The sequence below is a fragment of the Podarcis tiliguerta genome (assembly GCF_965153285.1).
Source record: "Podarcis tiliguerta genome assembly, chromosome: 17".
NCBI classification, from domain to species: domain Eukaryota; kingdom Metazoa; phylum Chordata; class Lepidosauria; order Squamata; family Lacertidae; genus Podarcis; species Podarcis tiliguerta.
This window is the reverse complement of record NC_139550.1, coordinates 3,846,929-3,871,123: the sequence shown is the minus strand read 5'-3', so window position 1 is coordinate 3,871,123 and position 24,195 is coordinate 3,846,929. Positions and strand designations below refer to the sequence as shown.

Genomic DNA, 24,195 nt, shown 5'->3' with positions numbered 1-24,195 from the left:
TTCATATGCCTGCTTTATAACTACACTCAGGTTTCAGGCAAAACGTATCGAGCACCCAGACCAATCTTGTAATTCAGAACCTGCTTTAGAATGGATCGTCAGCTTTCCTGAGGCTGCAGACAAATCATAGAGAGCTGCCCAGAAGAGTTTGGTTCAAATACAAGAATCAGCTCTGTGGTTCTTAATTCGTGAAATCCTCTCTTCTGTGGCATCAGTCCTGCTCATGGTTGCTTGGTAATGAGTGGTGTTGGACTCTTGAGACTTTCTTCGGAGAAAACCTTGTTTGGATCAATGTGCAAGTTGGCCACAACCCTGTGCTGCAGCTGGAACACTAGGGGCACACATGTGCCAGCCCAGAAATGTCTTTCCAGCTATACGAAATGGGATGTGTGTGTATGGCATCTTAATTCTGTGTCTCTCTTGTTCTGACTCATCAATAATGGCCAAGTATTGCATCAGGATATTCTGGTTTTGGATTGCCTTTCCCTGCAGCTTCTAGCAGTCCATGATAAATAGGCTCAGGCTGGCACAGAGCTGCTGCTGTAGCGGGCATCTGGCCTACAAGTGCTGCAGAGATGATGCAATTCAGCCTGCTTGGTATTGGAAGTTTCCTTGGGACGTTTGCCTCCTCGACCCCTTGTTTGTGAGATTTTGAAAGTGCCAGGAGAAATGCCCTTCTAAACAATATTGTTGTCCTGCAGAGCTATGGGATGCGCAATGCCATTTTGACTGCTATGGCAGAGGTGCTGCTGCAGGTGCTGAATGGAGAGCAGCTGGAAGAAGCTTCCAAAAACACAAGGGATCAATTCCTGGACACCCTGCAGGCGCACACATGTGATGTCAATAGCTTTGTGCGCAGTCGTGTGCTGCAACTCTTCACCCGAATTGTGCAACAAAAAGTGAGTTGTGAGGGAGTTGAGCATCCTTTATCAATTCCATACCTCAAAGGGTAGGAGGGTAGTTTGCATTGGGAAGTGCCGTCTCTCTTGGAGGCTTTTGGTAATTGTAGATTGCTGGGGCTTTGTTCTAGTTTTCCTGTCCTGCCAAGTTTAATTGGCTGGTTTAGGGTTAATTTTTCCTCCCCTCTGCACACCTGCGAGTGGGATTATGTCTGCTGAGCATCTACTCCCCTCCAGCCTTTGGTTCACCGTATTTTGTCCATCCTCTGCAGTTGAAGAAAGCAGGAAATGGGCAGCCATGTATGCTAGCTGGACCTCCAGGTCCACTCCTTATGGAAGAGGCGATGAGAATATCCATACCGTTTGTAATCACGGGCATCCCCCCACTTACGCACAATGGGCTTGCGCATGACCACACATATGTGCGGTACCAGGAAAAATATAAATAATTCAATTCAAACCTGGACATGGCGGGAGAGAGCTGGGGAGTTTTTGTGGTTCATGAGGAGACCCTCCTTGGAGCCCGAAGAGGATGTTGGTGTGGGTGGAGGAAGCCCTGAGGATACTGAGGCACAGTAGTGCTTTGTTTAGTCTGCTCAGCCTCCCCGCCTAACAGCTGATGCTTGTGATAGCGCAGCGGCCACTTATCCTACAGCCTCTTGCTGGCCCAAGAGCTTCAGTTCTAGTTGTGGATATTTATTGATACAGGTTTTTGGTCTGGATTGGAGAGACAGTGGCAGAGAGGGCATTTAAAAGGTGCTTAGAGGGTCTCCCCACTTAGACGATTTTCACCCAGAACGTAACCCCCACGTACTGAACACTGAAACAATACATGTGATGGCTGGAGAGAGCTGTAGGCCTTCAAGGGAACAGTGCAAGTAGGAACGAGTCTATATTTCAAGGGCAATTATAAACATACACATGTTTAGGACCAAAAGCAAAATACAGGTTTCTAGTACCACTTAATCAAGGTAACATAGCATTGGTGCCACTTACTGCTTCTACAGTTGTACCTGTTTATAGCCTCTCATCTCTCTCTTTCCTCCCTGCTTGTAGGCTTTGCCCTTAACTCAGTTCCAGTCTGTAGCATGCTTAGCTGTGGGTCGCCTACAGGATAAATCTGTAAATGTGGTTAAGAATGCAATTCAGCTGCTGGCTGCCTTCCTTTCCAACAATCCTTTCTCCTGTAAGGTAAGCTCTTTATCTCACATTTTGCTTGGTACGCTAACACCCTTTCCAGCCATGGTAGACACCCCCTTCCCCAAACTTTGGTTCCTACTCATACACAATTGGATGGAAAAGAAGAGGTAACTCGGTAGATAAATCTTAAACTCAAACTGCATGAAATGTAACATGTGCAAGATAGATCAGAGCATCAAGCGTTTGTCATTATGCCCCTCCTGATAACACACACACACACATTTTCTGATGGCTTATTCCCCGCCCCCAATTTCATAAAATACAGGGGGCCACACAGCAGGGGCAGTAACTCTTCATTAGTTAGTTTGGAAGGACTCTTCCTCTGAGTAGTTTATGGGAGCTAACTATCTTTTAAAAACTATTATAAGTTACTTATATCGGCATTTGCTCAGGTAACTCGAACACAATCTAACTTTTGGATCACATTCCCTTAGATCTCACAAGATTTGGATATGAAATTTGGTGATAGCGGGGGAAGAAGGGGGTTTGGTGGGAGGAGCATGAAATTAGCGGCGTTAACAAGAATTCTTATGTTCACAGTTGAGCTGCACAGACTTAACTGAGCTGCTTGGGAAAGAGAAGCAGAAACTTCAGGAAATGAAGAGCAAAGGCAGAACCAAAACTGGTAATGTACTTTCCCCTGTGCCGCAGCTCAACATTTGAGGTGCCCCTGGCTGGGGAGGTGTGGGAAAGGGCAGAAATGGGAAAGGGAAAGGCATGGAGAATAGAAAGGCAAAGTTTGAGACCAGTGGTGAGAGTGGAACACAGGAGAAAAGGCAGAAATCTCCTGGAGACTCGAACATAATTCAAAACTGTACCTTCAGCTCCAACAAAGCCTGTATGAGGGGATGTCTTAGAGAACACACCTTAAGACATTTGCAGTTGGTACATAGTTGTGTGTTGTCTCCTTTATTAAGGAGACTTAAGCCCAATTCATAAGTCCATGGCTGCTTTGGATTCAGGAATGTTTCCCGTTTCAAGCAGTTTTCTATCGCAGGGTGAAAACCAGTTAATCAGCTGGCAAAGATCTACCCCAAATCCTAACCCAGCACTCTTAACCACTACACCACTGGCTCTGTACAGAGGTAACATCTCCATTCATTGGTCCACCCACTTTTGCCTCTAGCCCCGTACATCACTGTCACGTAGCTCTTGAAAGGTTGCCTAGAAGGGAATGCAGCCCTTGGGCTGAAAAGGGTTCCCCCACCCCTTGCTCTGTAGAGTACTAACTTCCCATTAACTGCTGTTCATCCTGATGGCGATGAAGGCTTAATCTGACTCTACCACCTCGCAGCTGTGGTGATCCCTCCAGAGGAGGAGTGGGAAGCCATGCAGCCAGAGCTTCAAGCAACCTTGAAGAGTTGCCTTTGCTCGATAAGGCAGGAAGAAGAGGCGGGTGAGCTTGAGACGGAGGATCCAGCACAATTATTTGAGAGCATTGTCCAGCTGTTAAGGAAATCCAATTACAAGTGAGTAAACCCAGAAAGGATTTGTGTGCTTCTCATCGCAGTAGGATGGGTTTTTTTCTTGGGAGCTACGTGTCCCAAATATCCCCCCGCAAGTACAGTGGTGCCCCGCAAGACGAATGCCTCGCAAGACGGAAAACCCGCTAGACGAAAGGGTTTTCCGTTTTTCAATGCTCTTCGCAGGACGAATTTCTCTATGGGCTTGCTTTGCAAGACGAAAATGTCTTGCGATTCTTGAGATTTTTTTTCGCTCCCCACCCCCTTTTTCTAAGCCGCTAAACTGCTAATAGCCTTTTAGCAGCTAATCCGCTAATCCCTTAAGCCTTTAATAGCCGCTAAACCGCTAATAGCGCTAATCCGCTAATAGGGTTGCTTCGCAAGACGAAAAAACCGCTAAACGAGGAGACTCGCGGAACGGATTAATTTCGTCTTGCGAGGCACCACTGTAATTCTAAGGGGACGCTGCATCTCTCAGATGAGCTGGATGAATGTGCGAAGGGGCAGCTGGATCACATATTTTGCCGCACGTGCTTTCAATGCAGGGGTGCCATTCATCTGACACAACAAGGTATGCGCCAGTTCCAGGCAGTGGAGCCCTTCAGTGGACCAAGAACAAAGGGTGACGAGGAAGACTTTATCCTGAGCGTGTTGAGAACACTTTACATAGGTAACCAGATGTTTGTCATTGAAATTCTACTCAGTATTGATCCAGAGTAGAACCTCAACATATAGTTAGCAGAGTAACAACTTAAACCCATTGCAGGATTCCCCCCAAAATAGACCAGAAGCAATAAATATTTCAACCAACAGAGCTTTACTGCTACTGAATGAGCATAATGGTCACAAATCCAACACGTTCAGGATTGGCATTGTCCATAAGAAATCCAGTTGCAGCAGACTTAACTTAAATTTACAGTAACTTATAATAAGACTAAACCTTAACACTATATACAGAACAGCACACCAGAAGGAAAAAAGATAGAAAGAGAAAGTGAAGCACAGGCTCCTACTGGCCTTACTTTTATAGTCAGCATGACCTTGACAGAAAGAGATAAGAGAACCAGTTTAAGCCAGCTGTACTCAGGTTCTCTGAAGGAATAACCCAAACATCATGAACCTTTTGCTTGTTTCTTTCACACACAGAAGCTTCCAGAACCCACTTGAATTAATTAGAATAGGGAAGATCACATCAGATCAATACTTTCTGCAAACTGACACTGTTGGTGCTCCACCTCACTTTGCTGCTTGGTTGGTTCCAGTGTCCCCTTTTTACGAGGACCAAACTAAACAAACATGGATGCCACTTTTGCATCTAATTGTGTGTCTTTTCTCATATGAAGTGAGTAGTGGAAGGTACTGAAATCAAAAAGGGTTTGTGGATGTGGAAGCTAAACTCGTCCTTCTTCACCATACCTCTCAGCAGTCAGGCACCCAAACATGTTCCCTTGACCCCATCGCACTCCCACTCTTGAAGCAGGATGGAAGAAAAGCACCCAAAGCAATCGAGCACGGTGGGAGGGGAGAATGTGATGGATTCAGTTCTCCCACCCATGCTTAACGAAATTTAGTCTACCGATCCACTCCCATTTTATACATCATAGTGGCTGCAGCTATCGTTAGATTGACACTAGTTCCCTGCCGCACTAGACATTTGTCTGGAAACATGGAAAACGCTTGTCTTTCATCAGATTCTGCATGCGTTGAAAAATTCACCATTGCAATATAGGTCTCTATGCAATTGTATTTAGACCTCCTCTATGATAGTGTCTTGGAGCTGCATGGATCTTCTTTCTGTGTTTCAGGGTCCCAGGCTGAAGGTGGTGTCCAAGAAGCTACAGATGGGGTGGAAGAACAAGCCCAGGAAATGGAGCAGCCTCCAGAAGAGTTAGTCAAGCAGGAGATGCTAGTGCAGTACTTACAGGATGCCTACAACTTCTCTGCAAAAATCACTGAAGCCTTGAGCTTGGTCTCCAGACTAATGTATGAAAGCTCAGTCTCCGGTAGGTGTAATCTCCTCCTCCTGGTTTATCTTTTCCGGATAATGCTAGTCTTATATAATGTTGTTTTTTAGTTTGTGGAGCCCAAGGATGTGGGCAGAATTTCTGGTGATGTAATGCCTTTTGCAGGATAGTTCATCGTTTGCCCTTCTTTGCTTATAAAAGCCCTACCAGAAGAGGGGACTGGTTAAGTGGGTGAGGGGAATGGTCATTGTCTCTGAGACAGAGCTGTTTCCATCAGGCTCAAAAGAGGCATGGTTAAGATCTTTGTTTAAAAAGTAAAACCCTCCATGAATCGCATCTTGTTGAAGAATTGCCAGACGGTCTCCAGTATTCCATTTGGGGGGGGGAGAAGTTTAAGGGTGTTACGGCGTCTCAACTCTGCCATTTCAGTCCAGTTTCAGCCTTGGTTCTGGGACAGAGACAACTCTAGTCGCCTTAGGTGATCTACAGCAGGAACTAGGCTAGGGAAGAGCACGCCAATGGCTTCTGAACTGCTTTCAATACCATGGTACCCTGGGTCATTGGACTGGGTGGCACTGTTTTGTGGTGGTTCCAGTCTTTCCTGGAAGGGGTTTCAGAAGATGGTTGTGGGTCCTATACAACAGTGTTTCCCAACCTTGGGCCTCCAGCTGTTTTTGGACTACAATTCCCATCATCCTTGACCACTGGTCTTGCTAGCGAGGGATGACACTGCTATACAACACCTTGGGCTCTATCCTATGGGGTCCGACAGGATTCTATTCTGTCCCCTATCTTGTTGAACATCTACGTTGACGTGTTCCTCATGGGGCTGCCTTTGAAGACTGCTTAGCTGCTGACCTAGCTGCCTATAAAGCCCCAAACAACTTTGGTCCAATATTGGAGGAGGGGTGGAGCACTCTATCCCTCCTCTGTGTCTAGCATTGAAACCAGGTCTACTTCCATAGGACGAAAGCACCATCCTCTCCTTAGGATAGAGATGCACCAGGCAGGATGGAGCTCTCGGTCCTTCTGTCACCCCTCAGGAGGTTTTTGGCTAGTAACTTTTGCTGTGGCTCATTTACAAGGCTGCCTAACAGAAAAGTAACATGAACATTGCAGTGTTTAAGGCATCTGGGTTTTGGTTTTTTTAAAGATGCAGTAGAAGACCAAGTGCCCTCACCATCCTTTTCTCTTCTTTCCCCCCCAGTTATGCAGGAAGCTATTGAATTCTTTGTGATAGTCTCTCAGTTTGGTGTCCCTGAGGCTGTTCTTGGAGTACGTCGAATGCTTCCTCTTGTATGGTCCAAAGAGCCAGGAATCAGAGATGCTGTGTTGGATGCCTACAGGACGCTCTACCTGAATCCTAGTGGAGACTCTGAAAGGTTTGGCTGACGCCCTTCCACCTGCCACGACAGAGTAGATTGTGCTTTATCTTAACTGGAAGTTCCGGGGAGGGGTGGAGAAGATGCAGTTACAATCAAGTACAGTGGTACCTCGGGTTACATACGCTTCAGGTTACAGACGCCGCTAACCCAGAAATATTACCTCGGGTTAAGAACTTTGCTTCAGGATGAGAACAGAAATTGTGCAGTGGCGGCGCAGCAGGAGGCCCCATTAGCTAAAGTGGTGCTTCAGGTTAAGAACGGACCTCCGGAACGTATTAAGTACGTAACCAGAGGTACCACTGTATACTATTTCTATGTGGCCAGTCCTGAGGTCTGTTTTACACCTTCAGATTGAAATCCAGTGTCCTCCCTGGGTGCACTCTTTGGGTTTCACATAACAAGGAATGCATCTCTCAAACTGCCTTTTCCCTCTAAATGAATACACTGGTTATGGACTCTGTCAAGTTACTTCTTTTGGTGTAGTCCCTATTCACCTTTTTAATCTAGGTTTGCAATCATGACAGCTGTTAAGTGGAATCTCTAGGCTATTTATCCTTTTCTTTTAATTCTCTTCCTGCTTCTCTTCAATACACAGGGCTCGAGCACAGCACTTGGTGAAGTCTCTCTCCCTGCTCCTGGTGGATGCGTCACTGGGGACTACTCAGTGTCTCGGAGAAATTGTGAGTGTGCTTTCCCCTGTAACAGACCACCTCTCACAAACCCAGTCACACTTGACTCAGAGTATAAGCCTGTTTTGAAAGTTTTTTTTCTTGTGTTCTTTGAACTCTTGAGGAACTTACTAATACAGTGGTACCTCAGGTTACATACGCTTCAGGTTGCAGACTCCACTAACCCAGAAATAGTACCCTTGGGTTAAGAACTTGGCTTCAGGATGAGAACAGAAATTGTGCTCTGGCGGCTCTGCAGCTTCTTTAGTTTAGGAAAGGACACAACTACCAGGGGCGGGGGGGGGGTTTCTTGAGGATGGAATATTATTGGGCATATGAAGATAGAACTTTTTCCTCCACAGTACTGGCTGTTGGGGTCATTCAAGTTTGAAGGGCAGTAGATTTAGAAGAAAAGAGTACTTCCCTGGACACATAAATTGTAGAATTTGCTATGCCGGTGACCACCTGCTTAGATCCCATTTCAAAAGGAGGATAAGACAAATTTGCGGATCAAATTATACCTTTGTTCAGAGGCTGTGGTCCTCTGAATCCTTGCTATTGGGGGGCAAGTGCTAGGAGGAGGGCTGCTGCTTCTGTGCCCTGCTTATAAGCATCATGCTGGATATTGTTGGGAAGAGAACGATGGACTATTGGTCTGTTGTTACTGGGGTCTTGTGTAGTGTAATGTGTTTTTAGTCCTTGTTTAATTATTGTGTTAGGGTGGGAAAGTGAAATTGGTCAACCAGATGACAGTCTCTTAACCCACACTCCTGATAGTAGCTTTGTAAAGTTGGAATAGGCATTTAACACGTGTGTGTGTGTGTGTGTGTCTTTTAGTATAACTCACCCAAATTTCTGCAGCATAAAAGCACTCCTCTGCTCCAAGTTGCAGCTTCTTTATTCCAGCCACTTAATCTGCACAGAATTGACCTCACTTGCTTGGGGGGGGGGGGCGGAATAACTTACATGCTTTTTATTTAAAATTTTAAAAATTAACAATTGGTTGCTTTTTCTTCCCTGATAATCTTTGTGGTTCCCTAGATCTCTGAGTTTGTGCAAAAAGATGAAATAAAACCTGCTGTGGTCCAGCTGCTCTGGGAACAGTTTACAGAGAAATTGCAGTGTTCAGCATTGGAGCGCCATGCTGCCATCATGCTTCTTGGAATGATGGCAAGGTGAGTCATTAATTTAGCCTCCTGTGGCTAAAGCAACAGATTCCCCCGCCCCCAGCAACAGATTCCCCCTCCCCCAGCTCTTGCTCTTTTCTACCGTCACTCTTGGGTTAGGTAGGTGAGGGGAAGCCCAAGTAATCTTGAAATTTGGTTGGTTTGGCTGTATTGCCCTTTTTGCCATAGGTATGTGGTCCTCACCAGAGTTCAAAGGTGTTGCATTTTGTGTGGGCCAATGAGTTTCAGAAGTCAGATATCATCCACCGGTGTTCTTACTGTTGGGTACTCCAGTGAAATCATTTCTCTCCTCTCCCACTAGCTGAGGCTTAATGCATAACTAAGCATGGGGAATGATCTCTTAGGTTGTTTTACTTCTGTGGTATATTTGGATTTTAGTGGCTTGAGTCCTTCAGAATCACTCTCATGTGGTTCTAACGAAATGTGTTTTTGCCTTCACCAGAGGGAAGCCTGAGATTGTGGGGAGCAACCTGGATGTTCTGGTAACAGTGGGGCTGGATGAGAGAGTGCATGGAGATTATCGCCTTGCCCGAGAAGTGTGCAATGCCATCTCCAAAATTGCCAGCAGCCAGAAGGTCAGAATCTGCCTGTGATGGGTGTAAAGTTATTTTCTTGTATTATCTGCCACAACAGGTGGCAGTCAACTTTGATAAGTCTGGGTCTTGGAATTTTATCAGTAATGAATATTGCATGTATTCTTTGCCCCCAACTGTAAGAATATTCAATGTAACTATGCAGCATGTTTTTGAGTACTCTCCTCCTTCACCTTGCATCTTTTACAATAGCCCTACTGTGCCTAGTGTTCTAAGTTTTAATTGGCATTTGGAAGCCACTTTCAGCTATGGGGGAATTCATGCTCTTTTAGTCACTTCACAATATTGCACTAAGCTGTAGATCACTGGTCTGCAACTGGTGGGTTGGGACCTGCTAGTGCAGGCATCCCCGAACTCGGCCCTCCGGATGTTTTGGGGCTACAATTCCCATCATCCCTGCCCATTGGTCCTGTTAGCTAGGGATTATGGGAGTTGTAGTCCCAAAACATTTGAAGGGCCGAGTTTGGGGATGCCTGTGCTATTGGGTTGTGGCTTGATCCAAAATGGATCGCAACAGGATAACTACCACTATGCAAATACATATGGTAAAAGATTAAGAAATGGGTATGTTTGGGCTAAAAGTGGGCCCTGCATCTGAGAAGGCTGAATATACCTGCTCTAGATCAGGTGTGAGGAACCTTTGACCCTCCAGATGTTGCTGAACCACAGCTCACATTATCCCTGGTCATTGCCTATGCTTGCTGCAGCTGATGGGACTTGTAGTTCAACAGCATCTGGAGGGCGAACGTTTCCCCATTCCAGTTCCAGATCATTGTCCAAAAGCCAGGGCTCTCCAGTGCCCTTTAAGTGCCGCAGCCCAATCTGACCAAGCATGTGTCATTTAACCGTTGTTGTGAATAGAGGACAGAGTTCTGATGCGAAAATCTCAAGCTGCTGTGCTTGGCCAAACTCACGGAGCAGTCGCGAGAGTAGCTTTAAATTAGAACTGTTTATTTTTGCTACATTTAATCAGTTTATTGCTGAAAGGCAAACAGGGCAAGGTTTTGATGGACAAAACCTGATGTGCTCTCTTTCTACTTACAGCCTGGCCTTGAGAAAAGGAGCCATCCCTTCCGGCTTCCTCAGTCACATCAGCTCTTTGTACGCCTGCGCGAAGTGATAACTGGGGGTGAGCTACTGAAACTGCAATACAATGGGTGAGCCTGTAATGCAAGCTGGTTGCCTTACCTAAAATAAGTAGTCCTTCTGTTCTTCTTCAGGCTTTGCTAGATCAAGTGCATACTGGATCCCTTTCACAGAGACAGCAATTGCCCTCGTCTATCAGCTGGCAGAAGGGCCTGAGGAAATATGTGCTCAGATCTTGCAGTGCTGTAGCCAGCAGGCCCTGGAGAAGTTGGAGTCTGAAGGGGCTGAGGCAGGTGAGTTGGAGATGGGAAATGCCCCCATTCCTTCTGGTTTACTCTTATGTGGCTGTGAGGAGAAAGGGTGAAATGGAAAAGAGATGACCAAGAACCCAATAGACGAGCAGGTTAGATACAGGGCAACAAGGACTCTTTGGGTAGTAAATGTGCAGCGCTGAAAAATAAGGGCAGACTGCAAATGCGTCACGGAACAGTTTTTATTTGCTTCCAGAGCCTGGGCCACCTTCTCCCAACAAGGCTGCTGATGAGCTTAGCACTATTGACACCATGGTGTTGACGCATCTGATCTCTCTGGCTGGGGACGTGGCGTTGCAGCAGCTTGTACATCTGGAGTTGTCAGTGAGCGCAGAGCTACGCAGGCGCCGAGTCCTTGGGGAAGAGCGGGAAGCGAAAGAAAAGGCTGCAAGCAAAACGAAGGGGCAGAATGACAAGGTGAGGGGGCTGGATTTCTATCACTGCTGCTTCATTGGCCTCCTGGCACTTTTGACACCGTAGCAGGAACTGATCTCTGTTTCTCATCTGGCCATAAAATTCTACAGTTCACTCTGTGGTTCAGGAGCGCGCGCTCTCTCTCTCTCTCTTTAAAAACAGCCAAACCTTTCTGAGCAAATCCTTCTGTGTAAGTCCCTTGCTAAGTGTGCTTACTTGTCACTACTTCATCTGGAAGAGTGAGGAGAAGCAGAGTGTTACTAGGGCCTTAGATATTTATACAAGTTGATCATACCTGGTTTGATACTGTTTTTACAAAGGTAATGCTTTGTTATCTCATTAGGAGTAGTGGGGTCCTTTTCCTGGACATCTCATGCTGCAAACATGCTGCTTGCTAGAATTGCTTGGTATTCAAAATCTTTCAGTTGGTTTGTAAACCATTGACCTCTGCTCTGCCCTTTGCTATAAAAACAAATGAATCTGATCTGCAGAGTAGATCCCCAATACTTGAGTTAGAGACAGAGCCCCAATTTTCTGGAAGTGCTTCCTCAGTTGGAATTAGGGGTGCAGGGAATACTGCCTGACAAGAGTTATCGGTGTTCTGCCTTTCTTTGCACATAACTCTCCTGCTTTTAAGCTGGGCAGTCTGTGCTGGAGGGGAAGAGTTTAGAAAGTGCTAACTTCTGGTGGCTTCTTTCTCTCTGCTCAGAGTACTGGGAATGATACCACCATGGAGGAGGACCTTGGCTTGGTTGGGGCTTCTGCTGACGACACAGAAGCAGAGCTCATCCGCACCATTACTGAAGCAGAGCTGCTGGATGGTGAGTGTTGCTGCTTGAGTAGGAATGCAGGCTGTAGGCTACTTTGCTTAGTTGGTGAGAAACCATTGCACAAATGGAGCCCAGTTGTAGGCTTCTATTTTGGACTGATCTGCTGCAACCTCTACCGCCTCTTTCTGTATAGGAAAACAGCTGCTTTCAACCTTTATTCCCCTGGTACTCAAGATTTGCAACAACCCAGGACTCTACAGTGATCCAGCACTCTCAGCCGCTGCCACATTGGCCCTTGGGAAATTTTGCATGGTCAGGTATTTATCTTTGTGTGTTCTTCCCCTTCCTGCTGCTCTGGAACCCCTCTTGCATGGTTCTGTATTCCATTCCAAGTTCAACAACTTGGAGCCACCACTCTGACATACTTGACACTGATTCCCTTTCCGTTCGCATTCAGTTCGGAGTTTTGTGACTCTCAGTTGCGGCTCTTCTTCACCATGATGGAAAAATCCGCCCTCCCTAGCGTGCGCGCCAACCTCATGATTGTAGCCGGAGACCTGGCCATTCGCTTCCCCAACTTGGTGGAGCCTTGGACACCCCACCTCTATGCTAGGTAAATCTTTGGTAAGGAAGATCGGGAGGGGCGTAGGGCTTGAATCTGGGCGGTGGAGGGCTGTAATAGCATGCAACAGTGCTTGGAGCAGGAGCAGGACCTCTCCAGATGGGAGGAGCCTTCAGGAGTCCAATGGAAGCATCAGGTTATAATGGCCTGGCTGCTTACTGCTGTTGTTTTTTGGGGGGGCGTGCTTTGCTCCTCAGGCTGCGGGACCCTTGTCGGAGCGTGAGGCAGACAGCTGCTTTGGTTATGACTCACCTGATCCTCAAGGACATGGTGAAAGTGAAGGGGCAGGTGAGCGAAATGGCAGCTCTTCTCATCGACCCAGAGGAGGACATAGTGGGACTCGCTCGGAACTTCTTCACAGAACTCTCTGGCAAGGTGAGGCGAAAGGGCGTGGTGCAAAACTTCCGGAGTGCAAAGCATCAATCTTGCTCACTTTACTATGCTTTTAAAATGTTATGTGAAGCAGGTCAGCAAAGTATAGTTGCCATATAAAAGCTTCAGTCCCCTTTTTTGAAAAAGCGGCACAGGACAGTTCAAAATGGAAATGGGCTTAAGCACTTTGGTTTGGGACGTGCCTGTTCAGGACAGGGGAAGATGCAAACTGAATTTCACCTCAAAGTTAACCTGTAAATCTGAAACTCCCCTTTATGTTGAAACTTCCTAGGAATTTGTGATGGTGACACTCTCATTCACTGTTGGCCAATGCCTATATTCCCAAGGTCTCACTTCCTCCACTAGGACTTACATAAGCTTGAGGTTCAATTCCTGTTTCATCACAGGAATGCAAAATAATGAGGACAGCAGCACACCCGGCAGAGGAAGCTGGAAGGACAGTGCAGATGGGTCAAAATCAAGCTATGATGCTGTTCTTTGTTGGTAGGCACTAGACAATCTGGCAGCACCGTTTTGTAACCAGTTGAAGTCTCCAAATATTTTATGTGTGCATCCTATATAGAGAGAAGTTTACAGTAGTCAAGTCTCGAGGTTCCTAAGGCTTGAATGTCCATCACCAAGTCTGACTTCATTGGAACAAACACAGTTGATATACTAGCCAGAGCTAGTGGAAAGCACTCGGTTCGAATCCACGTGACGGTGTGAGCTCCCGTTGCTCTGTCCCAGCTCCTGCCAATCTAGCAGCTCAAAAGCACGCCAGTGCAAGTAGATAAATAGGTATTGCTGCGACAGAAAGGCAAATGGTGTTTCCGTGTGCTCTGGCTTCCGTCACGGTGTCCAGTTGTGCCAGAAGCGGCTTAGTCCTGCTGGCCACATGACCCGGAAAACTGACTGTAGACAAACGCCGGCTCCCTCGGCCTGAAAGCGAGATGAGCACTGGAACCCCATAGTCGCCTTTGACTGGACTTAACCGTCCAGGAGTCCTTTACCTTTTTTACCTTTACTCCTAGTGATCTCTCGTGTCTTGACAAAGGAGCACACCCCAAGCCCCACAACTAATTTTTTTCAGGGGGGATGCAACCCCAGCCAAAGCAGCGCTGTACACCTAACCATCAGTCAGGCAACACCACCCAACAATATCCCAATCTCAACTGGATTAAGTTTTAAACAGTTCTCGGATTCTACTGCCTTCCTCAGGTCTGTTGAGAGAGAGAGAACTGGGTGTTGCCCAAATCTCTGGACAACTGTAGCTTCATACAGATGTTGAAAAGCATGAGTGATGAGATGGGACCTCATCTGGTCAGAAAGTAAAACATTAATCCCTCAAAACCTTCTCAGACCTGGAGCACATCTTTGACCACAGTGCTTACCCAAACACTTCTGAAAGCCTACCCAGAAGGATAGCATGATTGATTACGGAGAAGCCCCAGCGAATGAAGCATAATAACATATCCCTGCCCATCTCCTGCCACAACTCATCCACTAGCAGAGGGATGCAGAACCCTTTCAGCCAGGGGGTGCATTCCCTTCTGAGGGTTACGTGTCAGCGGTAGGCAGGGCAGAGGCAAACATGGATGAGCAGCAAATGTAAACATTACCTTTGTACCGAAGACGAGTTTCTGCACACACTTACGCACTCTTCTGTCCTCCATCCAGACACACGAGGCATTATCAGAGTTCAAGGACACATTCCAGCCAGGCAAAGACACTCAACGAGGGTGTGAAACAGGGCCACTTAGAGCGGCCTGGGGGGCCGCAAATGGACCTTGGGCCTGAGCTTCCCGACCCCTGCATTAGGACAGCCAATGCAGTTTCAGTCGCTAAACCCAGTCAAAAGGCCAGTTGGGAGGAATCCAGGCACCCAAGGTCGCCAAACTTTGTGAGTCCTGTTCAGTGGTCACCAGAACTAAATGTTCTTAATCGTGAACTGTTAGAACATTTTCTGGTGTGTTGCTTTGATTTAAATGTTCCAAAACAGATCAAATTGCTACTTTCTTCACCAAGAAGCAAAACTATTTTGCTTGATATTCTGGTGTTAGACAGTACCCTCCTCCTTTTCTCACATTCTCTGAAAGTATCCTTCTGTACTTCATGCTAAAAGTGGCACCTGCTTATCCCAAGGAGAGAAAGAGCCCTTAGGCTCTTTCTAGGCTTGCTTGCAGGTGGCTGTGCTTGCACTCGGTCAAAAACGCTTCTCTCTGTATCCCTAGCTAAAAAACAAAAAGGCAGTCTCTGGGTCAGACTCCTGTCTTGGTTTTAGTGTGTATCTTAACCAAGAATCCCCAAAAATCCAGGGGTCCATCTTCAGGGCACAAATAGTGGACTGGGGCAACGATTCAACAACTTCTGCTCCTTTCCATGCAGGATAACGCTGTGTACAACTTGCTCCCGGACATCATCAGTCGTCTCTCAGATCCAGACTCCGGCATAGAGGAGCAGCCTTTCCGCATCGTTATGAGGTAGCCTCGTTTTGGCTTTGTGTTTCCCACCCACCCCTCCTTTGAGGCACAGAACTTCCTATGTGCCCAGACTGACAGAAGGGTGCAGCTGTGGTACCAGGACAAATTTGCAAATGGCTGTCCTAAAACGCTTGCTAAATATAAAACGGAAAGCAGAACAGTGTGTCAGGTTGGGGAGGGACTGGGTAAATTGAATCTCCTGGTTCAGAGATGCCAGTTTCTGGGAGGTAAATTGGTGAAGGCATGTTGCTTCCTTCACACCTTGCTTGTGGGTTGGCCACTGTTTGGATCCTTGGTCTTATCCAGGTAAACTGTATTAAGGGGTCACAATGGAAGCCAAACTTTCCCTAAAGGCCTGTCCTGTTTTAAGGCTCCTGCAGGATGCAGCAGCCTTTTGGGATCCCAAGTCTATTCAAGTTTGCAGAGAGGGCTTGTTGAGACTCTTACACCTTTGTTTAGAGGAGGCCTGAGTCTCTTCTCATCATACGGGCCCCTGTAAGGCTCAGTGATACACTTTTAATTTCAATATTACATGTTAACATTCCCGATTCCCTCCACTGTTTTCAGAGAGGGAAGCTGCCATTCTTGGTAACAATGCTCTTGTATAGCCGACTAGCATTGTAAATTCCGGCGTCGGATGTTTGGATAGGCTTCACTCCTTTTGGTTCCTTCCGACTCTTTGTAGCTCCTGCTGATATAGGGAAGCTGCAATAGGAGAGTCTGTGTGAAACTGTGGAACCCTGGGGGCCAGCAACAACTGCCTCCTCATTCCTCTTTTTACTCTCCTCCACAGGCAGCTCTTCTCTTATATCACAAAGGAGAAGCAGACAGAGAGCTTGGTGGAAAAGCTTTGTCAGCGGTTCCGGACTTCTCGGTGAGTGGGGAATTGCTAGGGAAATGTGCTTTCTGGGAACAACCTATCTCAGTATGCTAGATCCTGAAATTAGAAGCCGTAGGCTCTGGAATGAGGAACTTGGTGGGTGAGAATGGGATGGAAAGGATGTGCTTGCTTCACTGAAGTATGGTAACGAGTCATGGAGAGCAAAAGCTCACTGTTACTACTGTCTTAGGAAGTTACAAATAGACGATGAAGAGCACTTGGCCTGCCTGTGAGACAGTTCAGTGGGCCAGACTGTCTGGGCTCATCTGTTGACCAGTGGACCAGTAGCTATAGAAGCCTGTAGTGCTCCTGGGTGCGGAGGGATTGATCCTGCCAGACTGTATTCTCTCCCTGACAGGGAGAAAGTCCGTCAGAACTGCACCCTGTCTCTCTGAAGTTGCTGCATAGTGTCCTTGCAGGAATTATTAGGGGCAGGCCAAAAAAAACAAAACAAAACTAGTCATCATTTCCTTATTTGCCATACTTGCAGTGTTGCTAGGGTGGAGTATATATATTTTGTTTTGAAGCTAGTGAAGGCACGCTTTCCTGAGGGGTTTTTTCCTGAAATTAAGAAGGGTGTTTTCCTAGTTTTAAGGGGAGAGGCAATGACTAGGGCATAGAAATCCTTTACAGTGCTATAAAAGAGGTGTGCCTAAATGGCAGTGTCTGCAGCCTTTTTTTTTCTAGGTTGTGTGCTGATTATTTAGAAAGAAGCTCTTTGTCCAGTTTGAATACTTGCCAGAAACTGAGGCGGCAGCTACAGCCAGCCAAGATTTTCTGCAATGCTTCAACAAAGCGAATTAGCAACCCAAGCATAGCATTAGTAAAATCTTGTGTTCAGTGTGCTTAGCTACACTACTGGATAGTGTTTCCTTTAGTTGTTTCTGTGTTCAAACTCTCTTATTCCGCCTTCCACGAATGGCCCCAAATCCTTGTACTACCAATTTCCAACTACTCTTGCACAGGCTGTTATGGAAAATAGTATGAAATGCTTGTGCAAGTCTGTACTTTGTCCCATGTATCTGATTAGCTCTCCGCTTCCTGATTTCTGCATACAACAGGCAGGCCTAGTTCTGGGTGAAGTGGTAAACTTTTGTCTGGGCTGCAGGGGCTTACAGGATGTAAAGCACTCCTCAGACGATTCCACAGCAAAGTCGTTTTTCTGGAGCTCCTACTTTGTTCACTGTCACTTGAAAGCTTATCTGCCAAAGCAGTCCTAGTAGCAGCTAAAGAAGCAATGTCAGTGGTGATGGTGCTTGCAATCGGAAACGGTCCAGCCTGGGCACAAATTTCCCAGCTCTTATCAGAGCTAGGCATTAGTATCTCCTTAGTGTCGTAAACTTTGAACCAGGGTTTGACAGCCTTGCTCACCATGGCAAGGGAAAGGCAAGGCTCAAGTGAGCGAGATGAGGTTTGGCACTACAGAGGAGAGTGGATGAAACCCAGCCCTCATTTTCAGTCTGGGATCTGTTTGGGCTCTGTGCTTTGCAGCAGAAGTGCAGAGCCATTGCAGGCTTCTAACCCAGGGCAAGCCAGGGCACTTCCACCTAGAGCAGAATCCCCCGGCCACTGTGGCAAAGACAAGACACCCTCCATTGTTGCGACTGGTTTGCAATCCCTGAAACTGAAGGCAGGTGCTTTTTTTGCCTTTCTTCTGCAGAACGGAGCGTCAGCACCACGATCTGGCGTACTGCCTCACCTTGCTTCCTCTCACAGAACGAGGTCTTCGCAAGATGCAAGACAACTTTGATTGCTTTGCTGACAAGCTTCAGGATGCAGCTGTCTACAACTGCTTCCTGGCTGTCTTGGGCCGGCTTCGCAGGATGACCACTAAGCCTGAGATGAAGGTGAGGGCCGTTGTTGTGTTTTGTGGTCCCGTCCCCCGTGTCTCCCCCCCGCCAGGTAGGGCAGGGAAGAGGTTGCCATTTTTCTCCTGAAACAAAGAAAAAGCAAGCTTCTTCAACTGCTGGCATCCAGACATGCAATATTTTCCTTGCTTTGTGATATATGTTGATTTCTGCTTTTGCATGGGGTGTCATTTATCAGGCTCTTGCTGAGGAATTTGAGCAGAAGCTCCGCACGTGCCACAACAGGGGCCTGGATTCTCTTGCTGAAGATCCTCCTGGGGAGTCAGTAGACCCCAAAGTCAGAAATACTCCTGCACCCCGGACGACAAAGAAAGCAGCAGCAAGTATGTCCACAGTTTAAGAGTTTGCTCTAACACCTTTCAGCAGCATGAACGCTCAGGGTTGCCTGCTAAAGCGAAGTGCCAAACCTTCACCAGCTTGATAGGGTGTGTTTTTTTTTTAACAACTCTTTGAATATTTTCTAAACTCTTGAGGGGTTAGGAAGAATTGGACTAAAGGCCGCTATGGCGCAACAGGTGCAAAGAGGGTGCAGCAAGAGACACTGGGAATTATACACAATGAATAGGGCTTCCATCCCAGAAAAATCATGCTCAGAGCGGCTTACAGCAAAGAGAAATGCATTTCAAAATCAAATACTGCAAAACAGTTTAATAATAACGTAATAAAATAGCAGTAGCAAATTTAACAATATGAAACAACAATTCAAATTAACAAAATTACATTAACAGCATCCAAAAGAAAAATAGCAAGGAAGTTTGACAGTTTCACCTCAGTTGTAGACACACCTCTGCCATGATGTTGCTCACAGTCTCTCTCTCTCTTGCAGCAGCAGCTTATAAACCTTGTAAAAGCAAGTGCTGGGGTAGCTTATCACGGTTGATTAAAGAATGGCTGTCCTTATTCCATGATTTTTGTAGACCTGTTGTAGAAAAACATTCGTGTTTTCTTTGAAACAAGGAAAACTTGACGTGCAGCCTTTTTTTCTTTTAACAAAAGCACACAAAAACTCAGGGTACTGGGGGGGGGGCGGACTTTCAGCGATTTGGCAGTATAACTTAACTTGCAGATTTCTATTAGCCTCCAGAGCTTGTAATACTAATAATAATTTATTATTTGTACCCCGCCCATCTGGCTGGGTTTCCCCAGCCACTCTGGGCGGCTTCCATAGAAACCAAGAATACACTAAAATATCACACATTAAAAACTTCCCTGAACAGGGCTGCCTTAAGATGTCTTCTGAATGTCAGGTAGTTATTTATCGCTTTGACATCTGATGGGAGGGCGTTCCTTCCATCTCAGCTGTGGGGCGGCACACTTGGAGATGGTATGTAAAGCACCTTGCCACCGGAATTGTCCCTTGTAGAAGCAGGCTTGGGAAAACTTTAGGAATCAGAATTGTAAAAGTGGGAGGGGACCCTGAGGGTCATCTAGTCCAACCCCTGCAATGCAGGAATCTCAACTGAAACATCCATGACAGGCTAGGAAAAGGTATGTGAGGTTTTGGGGGGTTTTTTAACATGCCCAATAATAGAACCTTTAAAAAGTGTCCCACTTTTGCTTTATGAAGAATGTAAGGTAAAGGTACCCCTGCCCGTACGGGCCAGTCTTGACACACTCTAGGGTTGTGCGCCCATCTCACTCAAAGAGGCCGGGGGCCAGCGCTGTCCGGAGACACTTCCGGGTCACGTGGCCAGCGTGACATCGCTGCTCTGGCGAGCCAGAGCCGCACACGGAAACGCTGTTTACCTTCCCGCTAGTAAGCGGTCCCTATTTATCTACTTGCACCCGGGGGTGCTTTCGAACTGCTAGGTTGGCAGGCGCTGGGACCGAGCAACGGGAGCGCACCCCACCGCGGGGATTCGAACCGCCAACCTTTCGATCGGCAAGCCCTAGGCGCTGAGGCTTTTACCCACAGCGCCACCCGCATCCCTTCATGAAGAATGTAGTATCTACCTAATCATTTACACGCTCAATCTGTGGTCTTGTAGCTTCTTCAAACTCCCACTTCTTACGCAGGCTCCCGACGACGACCCTTGCGTGCAGCCAACAGAGAGGCAGACTCGTCCTTCACCACTCCAGAGCCCCGTGTTTCCAAACCCCGCAGAAAGACTTCAAGACTCAAAATTTCTGTTGTCTTCTCTAGCGATGAGGAGAACGCTCCAGAGGAAGGTGAGGTTATATGTGCCTGAACATTGAGATGGAGGGGGCTCATTTTGGAATGGTCTCTCCCCCCCCCCCCCATGGAGACATGAACACATAAGCCACCTCTTGTGTGTTTCCTTCATTTCCCGTTTGATCCATTAGCCACCCTGGAAATGTTTTTACAGTGGTACCTCGCAAGACGAATGAGTTTTTGTTTTTTAAGTTGCTTCGCAAGACGAATTTCCCTATGGGCTTGCTTTGCAAGACGAAAACGTCTTGCGCCTTTTTCTTAAAACCGTCAATGCATTCCTATGGGAAACCGTCCATGCATTTCCTATGGGAAACCGTGCTTCGCAAGACGAAAAATTCACAAGACGAAAAAACTCGCAGAACGAATTAATTTCGTCTTGCGAGGCACCACTGTATATTGAAAAGTGGGTTAGAATTTCATTAAACGGGAGATTGTTGCTTGAAGCTTGCTGCAGCTGTCACCCAGTGCACAGGCCATTTCTCTCCAAAGCCAGCTGTTGCTTTCTTCTCTTTCAGAACTCTCTGCCGAACTGACGGATGCGGAGACACCAAGCAAAACGACTCCCATTTTACGTGCTTCAGCCCGCCGTGCTCGGAGATGAAGACACCCTGCAGAGACTCTCTCCTGGTTAATTTGGGAGTAAAGCTCTCTTGAGTTTTGGAAGTATTGCTTCTGCAGGTTTTTGTATATGCTAAAGCAGTGCAGAATGCAAGCTTGGACTTTGAGTTCTTGCATCACAACATGGAGATTGCGCAGCCTCTCTGCCCCATGGGTTTTCAAAGGAGGTAAAGGTGCCGGTACACACAGGCGAAAAAAGATAGTAAAAAGGCAGCATAGGCCTTGAGAAAATATGTGCCATTCGCTCGTAATAACTATCCCTGCATTTTAGATGGGTCCCGGAATTTCAAAATTGGCCTTTGAAAAGCCACTCATGTGTATCACTTTTTAAAATGTAAAAAATGTAATCACAATAAATGTAATTAATACAAACATGCTCCTGTCCAAAGTTATGTGAGCACAGTGCCTATTCCAGCATTGAATAAAGTCTGTTCACTTGTCAACTGAACCATCCATTGCATATCCGTGTGTGTGTGTGTGTGTGTGTGTGTGTGTGTTATAGCAATCATCTCTGCCAAATTTAAACATTGAGTGTCTTGGGGTCTCTACATTGTCTAGACCAGGGCTTGTCAACCTGGTCCCTACCGCCCACTAGTGTGTGTTTCAGGATTCTAGGTAGGCGGTAGGGGGTTCTACGGCACAAGCGGAATCCTCCTTCCATCAAGCACTGGTGGGAAGTAAGGAAATTTTACCATCAAGAAAGATGCATTAGTGGGCGGTAGGTATAAAAAGGTTGACTACCCTTGGTCAACCATGCAATTAACAAATCTAGACCTACATGCGAGGACGAGATGGTTAGACAGTGTTCTCGAAGCTACAAACATGAATCTGACCAAACAGCGGGTGGCAGTGGAAGACAGGAGTGCCTGACGTGCTCTGGTCCATGGGGACACGAAGAGTCGGACACGACTGAACGACTAAACAACAACAACAAGACCTACATGCATAACATTAAGTTCAGCTAACAGGATCTAAAGCAAATATGGACCCTGTAAAAGTATTGGATGCCGATCGTATGAGTTGACAGTTCCACCATATATGAAAAAATACCTGCTTATAGAGCCTTTTATCTTCAGTATTTGAAGCCTGGTGACAGAAAACGCTTTATTAAATCAACACTAGTGTTAAATACCGTTACAGCATCAATTCATACAGACTCTTGCTTACAGGCATAGAAAATTACTTAGCTTAGCAACCATGTATCTAAAGCATATAACAAAATGGTTTAGAGGGGGGGGGAAGCTGTTGCTAATTATAGAGGAGTTACAGAAAATATGTGAGATGGGGTGGCAAGCTATTGCCAGCAGATGGCAGCACAACCCCCAGTATCTCAACAGCATTTCTCAGGAAGCTCCAACTTAATCTTGAGTCTCATTTTCCAAGCCGTGGTCAGAAGGCAGGGAAGGGTGTCAGAAATGTTTTTAGCCTTTGAAAAGCTCTAATGCCACAGTGTTCCCTACAGTTACCACCGCTGCATTTAAGGATGATGGGCCTGGTCAAGGCCTAGGCTGGCTGACAATGGATATTCTCTCGCATAACCTCATGGAAAGAGAAGCTCTCTATTGCAGCTTTTGTCAGACTTGAACAAATCTCTAATGTCATAGATGCATGTGTGTGTGGCTCCATCTGCAATGCACTTTTAAAGCAGCATCCTACCACTTTAAACAGCTGAGGCTTCCCGCTGCCAGGATCCCACCAGATTTTTTCATTAGTCAGCGCTGGAAGTTGAGGAGGTGACATGAGCTTCATACGGCATTTGTGCTTGTGGGGTTTTTTAAATTTTATTTTTTATTTAACAATTGTTGCAAAACAAGCAAAATTTTGCAAATACATGCATATCTATTTCAAATAAGCACATATCTATTAAAACAGAAAAAAGTAAAAAAGAAGAGGAAAAAATAAAGAGGAAAAAAGAACAATAGTTGGAAGAATTTCTTCCAAGTTCATTTTGCAAATACCTCAATATGAAAAAATAATAAAATTTCATAGATTGACTTCCATTGCTTACACTGCACTTCCTATATACATTTTAAGCAATATTGTATCTGTTATTCTGTATTTTTCCCATACAATCTCACACAAATATTCTGATCAATAAGTTTTCTAAATCTATTCTAAACACAATCAATACCTTACATTTAATCCTTGTCTACATAAATAATCATTTAAGCATTTCCATTGTTTCAGGATTATAAGTTTTTGGGTTTTGTCTTATCAAATCAGTCAACTTTACTAATTCCAAGTATTTGCATAATTTATTCAACAATTCTTTGGTTGGAATGTAATTTCCTTTTTAATTATTGGCATTTGCGCATGTTGAGCTATTGCCTCTTGAATATTTTTTCACGTTAAGAGGCAGAAATTGTAAAAGCTTTTCCTAGCATGGCAAACATGCTATAAAATATTGCTGCAGCTGACAAGGTGCTGCAAGATTGTGGGGGGTGCTATGAAAGAGGCAGCTCCATTGAGAGAAAATGCTCAAAGATTAAAGTGTAGCATATTGCGCTCTTCCTATGGCAGAGACACAGCTCTCACTGCTGCGCCTTATCAATCTCGCCTTTCAACTTTATCCTGCCATGTTTCTTCCCCACCCGCCTCGGCTTCAAGTCCTAAAATATACCACAGGGGTCAACTATGAGCCATAACTAAACGAGTGAGAGTTTAGTGGTTGGGAAACAGGCATAGCTCAATGACAGAGGACGTGTTTTGTATGCAAAAGTTCCCAGGTCCAGCCCTCAGCCTCCCCAGGTGTTGCTGAAAAAGACTATGCCTACAAGGCTGATGCCAGTCTGACTCAGTGCAAGGCAACTTCCTATGTTCCTAATAAATGGGTGTTTTCCCACCTGGCACCTCCCGCCACAAAGTACTAGGGTGTTCTGGTGACAGTACAAACTTCAGGCGAACGTTAGCATTTGATGTGCCTGTGTCACTTGTCCTCTGGCCCCTGCAAGCAGAGTCCTTGCTGGCAATTGTTTGCTCATCAAACAGAACATTCGGATTGTGCAAATGCTTCGAGACTCTTAAAACCACTTTCCTTCGTAGTAGCCCCGAGCATGTTGCCATCAAAGTCTCAATGCTACAGTTCTACTACAGTGGTACCTCGGGTTACATATGCTTCAGGTTACAGACTCTGCTAACCCAGAAATAGCACCTCGGGTTAAGAACTTTGCTTCAGGATGAGAACAGAAATCGTGCATCGACAGCAGGAGACCCCATTAGCTTCAGGTTAAGAAAAGTTTCAG

The 24,195-nt window shown here is 46.1% G+C and overlaps 1 protein-coding gene across 4 annotated transcripts in view; it reads left to right on the top strand.

Annotated features, from left to right (window-relative positions):
* NCAPD2 (non-SMC condensin I complex subunit D2) overlaps nucleotides 1-21,401 on the top strand; it is a 28,262-nt gene extending 6,861 nt beyond the window's left edge. For all 4 annotated transcript variants that reach the window (XM_083419446.1, XM_083419445.1, XM_083419444.1 and 1 more), the window contains exons 9-31: nucleotides 702-899; nucleotides 1,956-2,090; nucleotides 2,640-2,724; nucleotides 3,394-3,568; nucleotides 4,108-4,232; nucleotides 5,368-5,565; nucleotides 6,734-6,908; nucleotides 7,507-7,591; nucleotides 8,621-8,754; nucleotides 9,209-9,341; nucleotides 10,404-10,488; nucleotides 10,580-10,738; nucleotides 10,953-11,173; nucleotides 11,880-11,991; nucleotides 12,134-12,257; nucleotides 12,398-12,553; nucleotides 12,760-12,937; nucleotides 15,320-15,414; nucleotides 16,208-16,288; nucleotides 17,955-18,141; nucleotides 18,341-18,485; nucleotides 20,179-20,331; nucleotides 20,851-21,401. In XM_083419446.1, the coding sequence (XP_083275572.1) occupies nucleotides 702-899; nucleotides 1,956-2,090; nucleotides 2,640-2,724; nucleotides 3,394-3,568; nucleotides 4,108-4,232; nucleotides 5,368-5,565; nucleotides 6,734-6,908; nucleotides 7,507-7,591; nucleotides 8,621-8,754; nucleotides 9,209-9,341; nucleotides 10,404-10,488; nucleotides 10,580-10,738; nucleotides 10,953-11,173; nucleotides 11,880-11,991; nucleotides 12,134-12,257; nucleotides 12,398-12,553; nucleotides 12,760-12,937; nucleotides 15,320-15,414; nucleotides 16,208-16,288; nucleotides 17,955-18,141; nucleotides 18,341-18,485; nucleotides 20,179-20,331; nucleotides 20,851-20,936 (3,225 nt within the window). In that variant the 3' untranslated portion in view covers nucleotides 20,937-21,401. The remainder of the gene's footprint in view (nucleotides 1-701; nucleotides 900-1,955; nucleotides 2,091-2,639; nucleotides 2,725-3,393; nucleotides 3,569-4,107; nucleotides 4,233-5,367; nucleotides 5,566-6,733; nucleotides 6,909-7,506; nucleotides 7,592-8,620; nucleotides 8,755-9,208; nucleotides 9,342-10,403; nucleotides 10,489-10,579; nucleotides 10,739-10,952; nucleotides 11,174-11,879; nucleotides 11,992-12,133; nucleotides 12,258-12,397; nucleotides 12,554-12,759; nucleotides 12,938-15,319; nucleotides 15,415-16,207; nucleotides 16,289-17,954; nucleotides 18,142-18,340; nucleotides 18,486-20,178; nucleotides 20,332-20,850) is intronic.
* The last annotated feature ends 2,794 nt before the right edge of the window (nucleotides 21,402-24,195 follow it).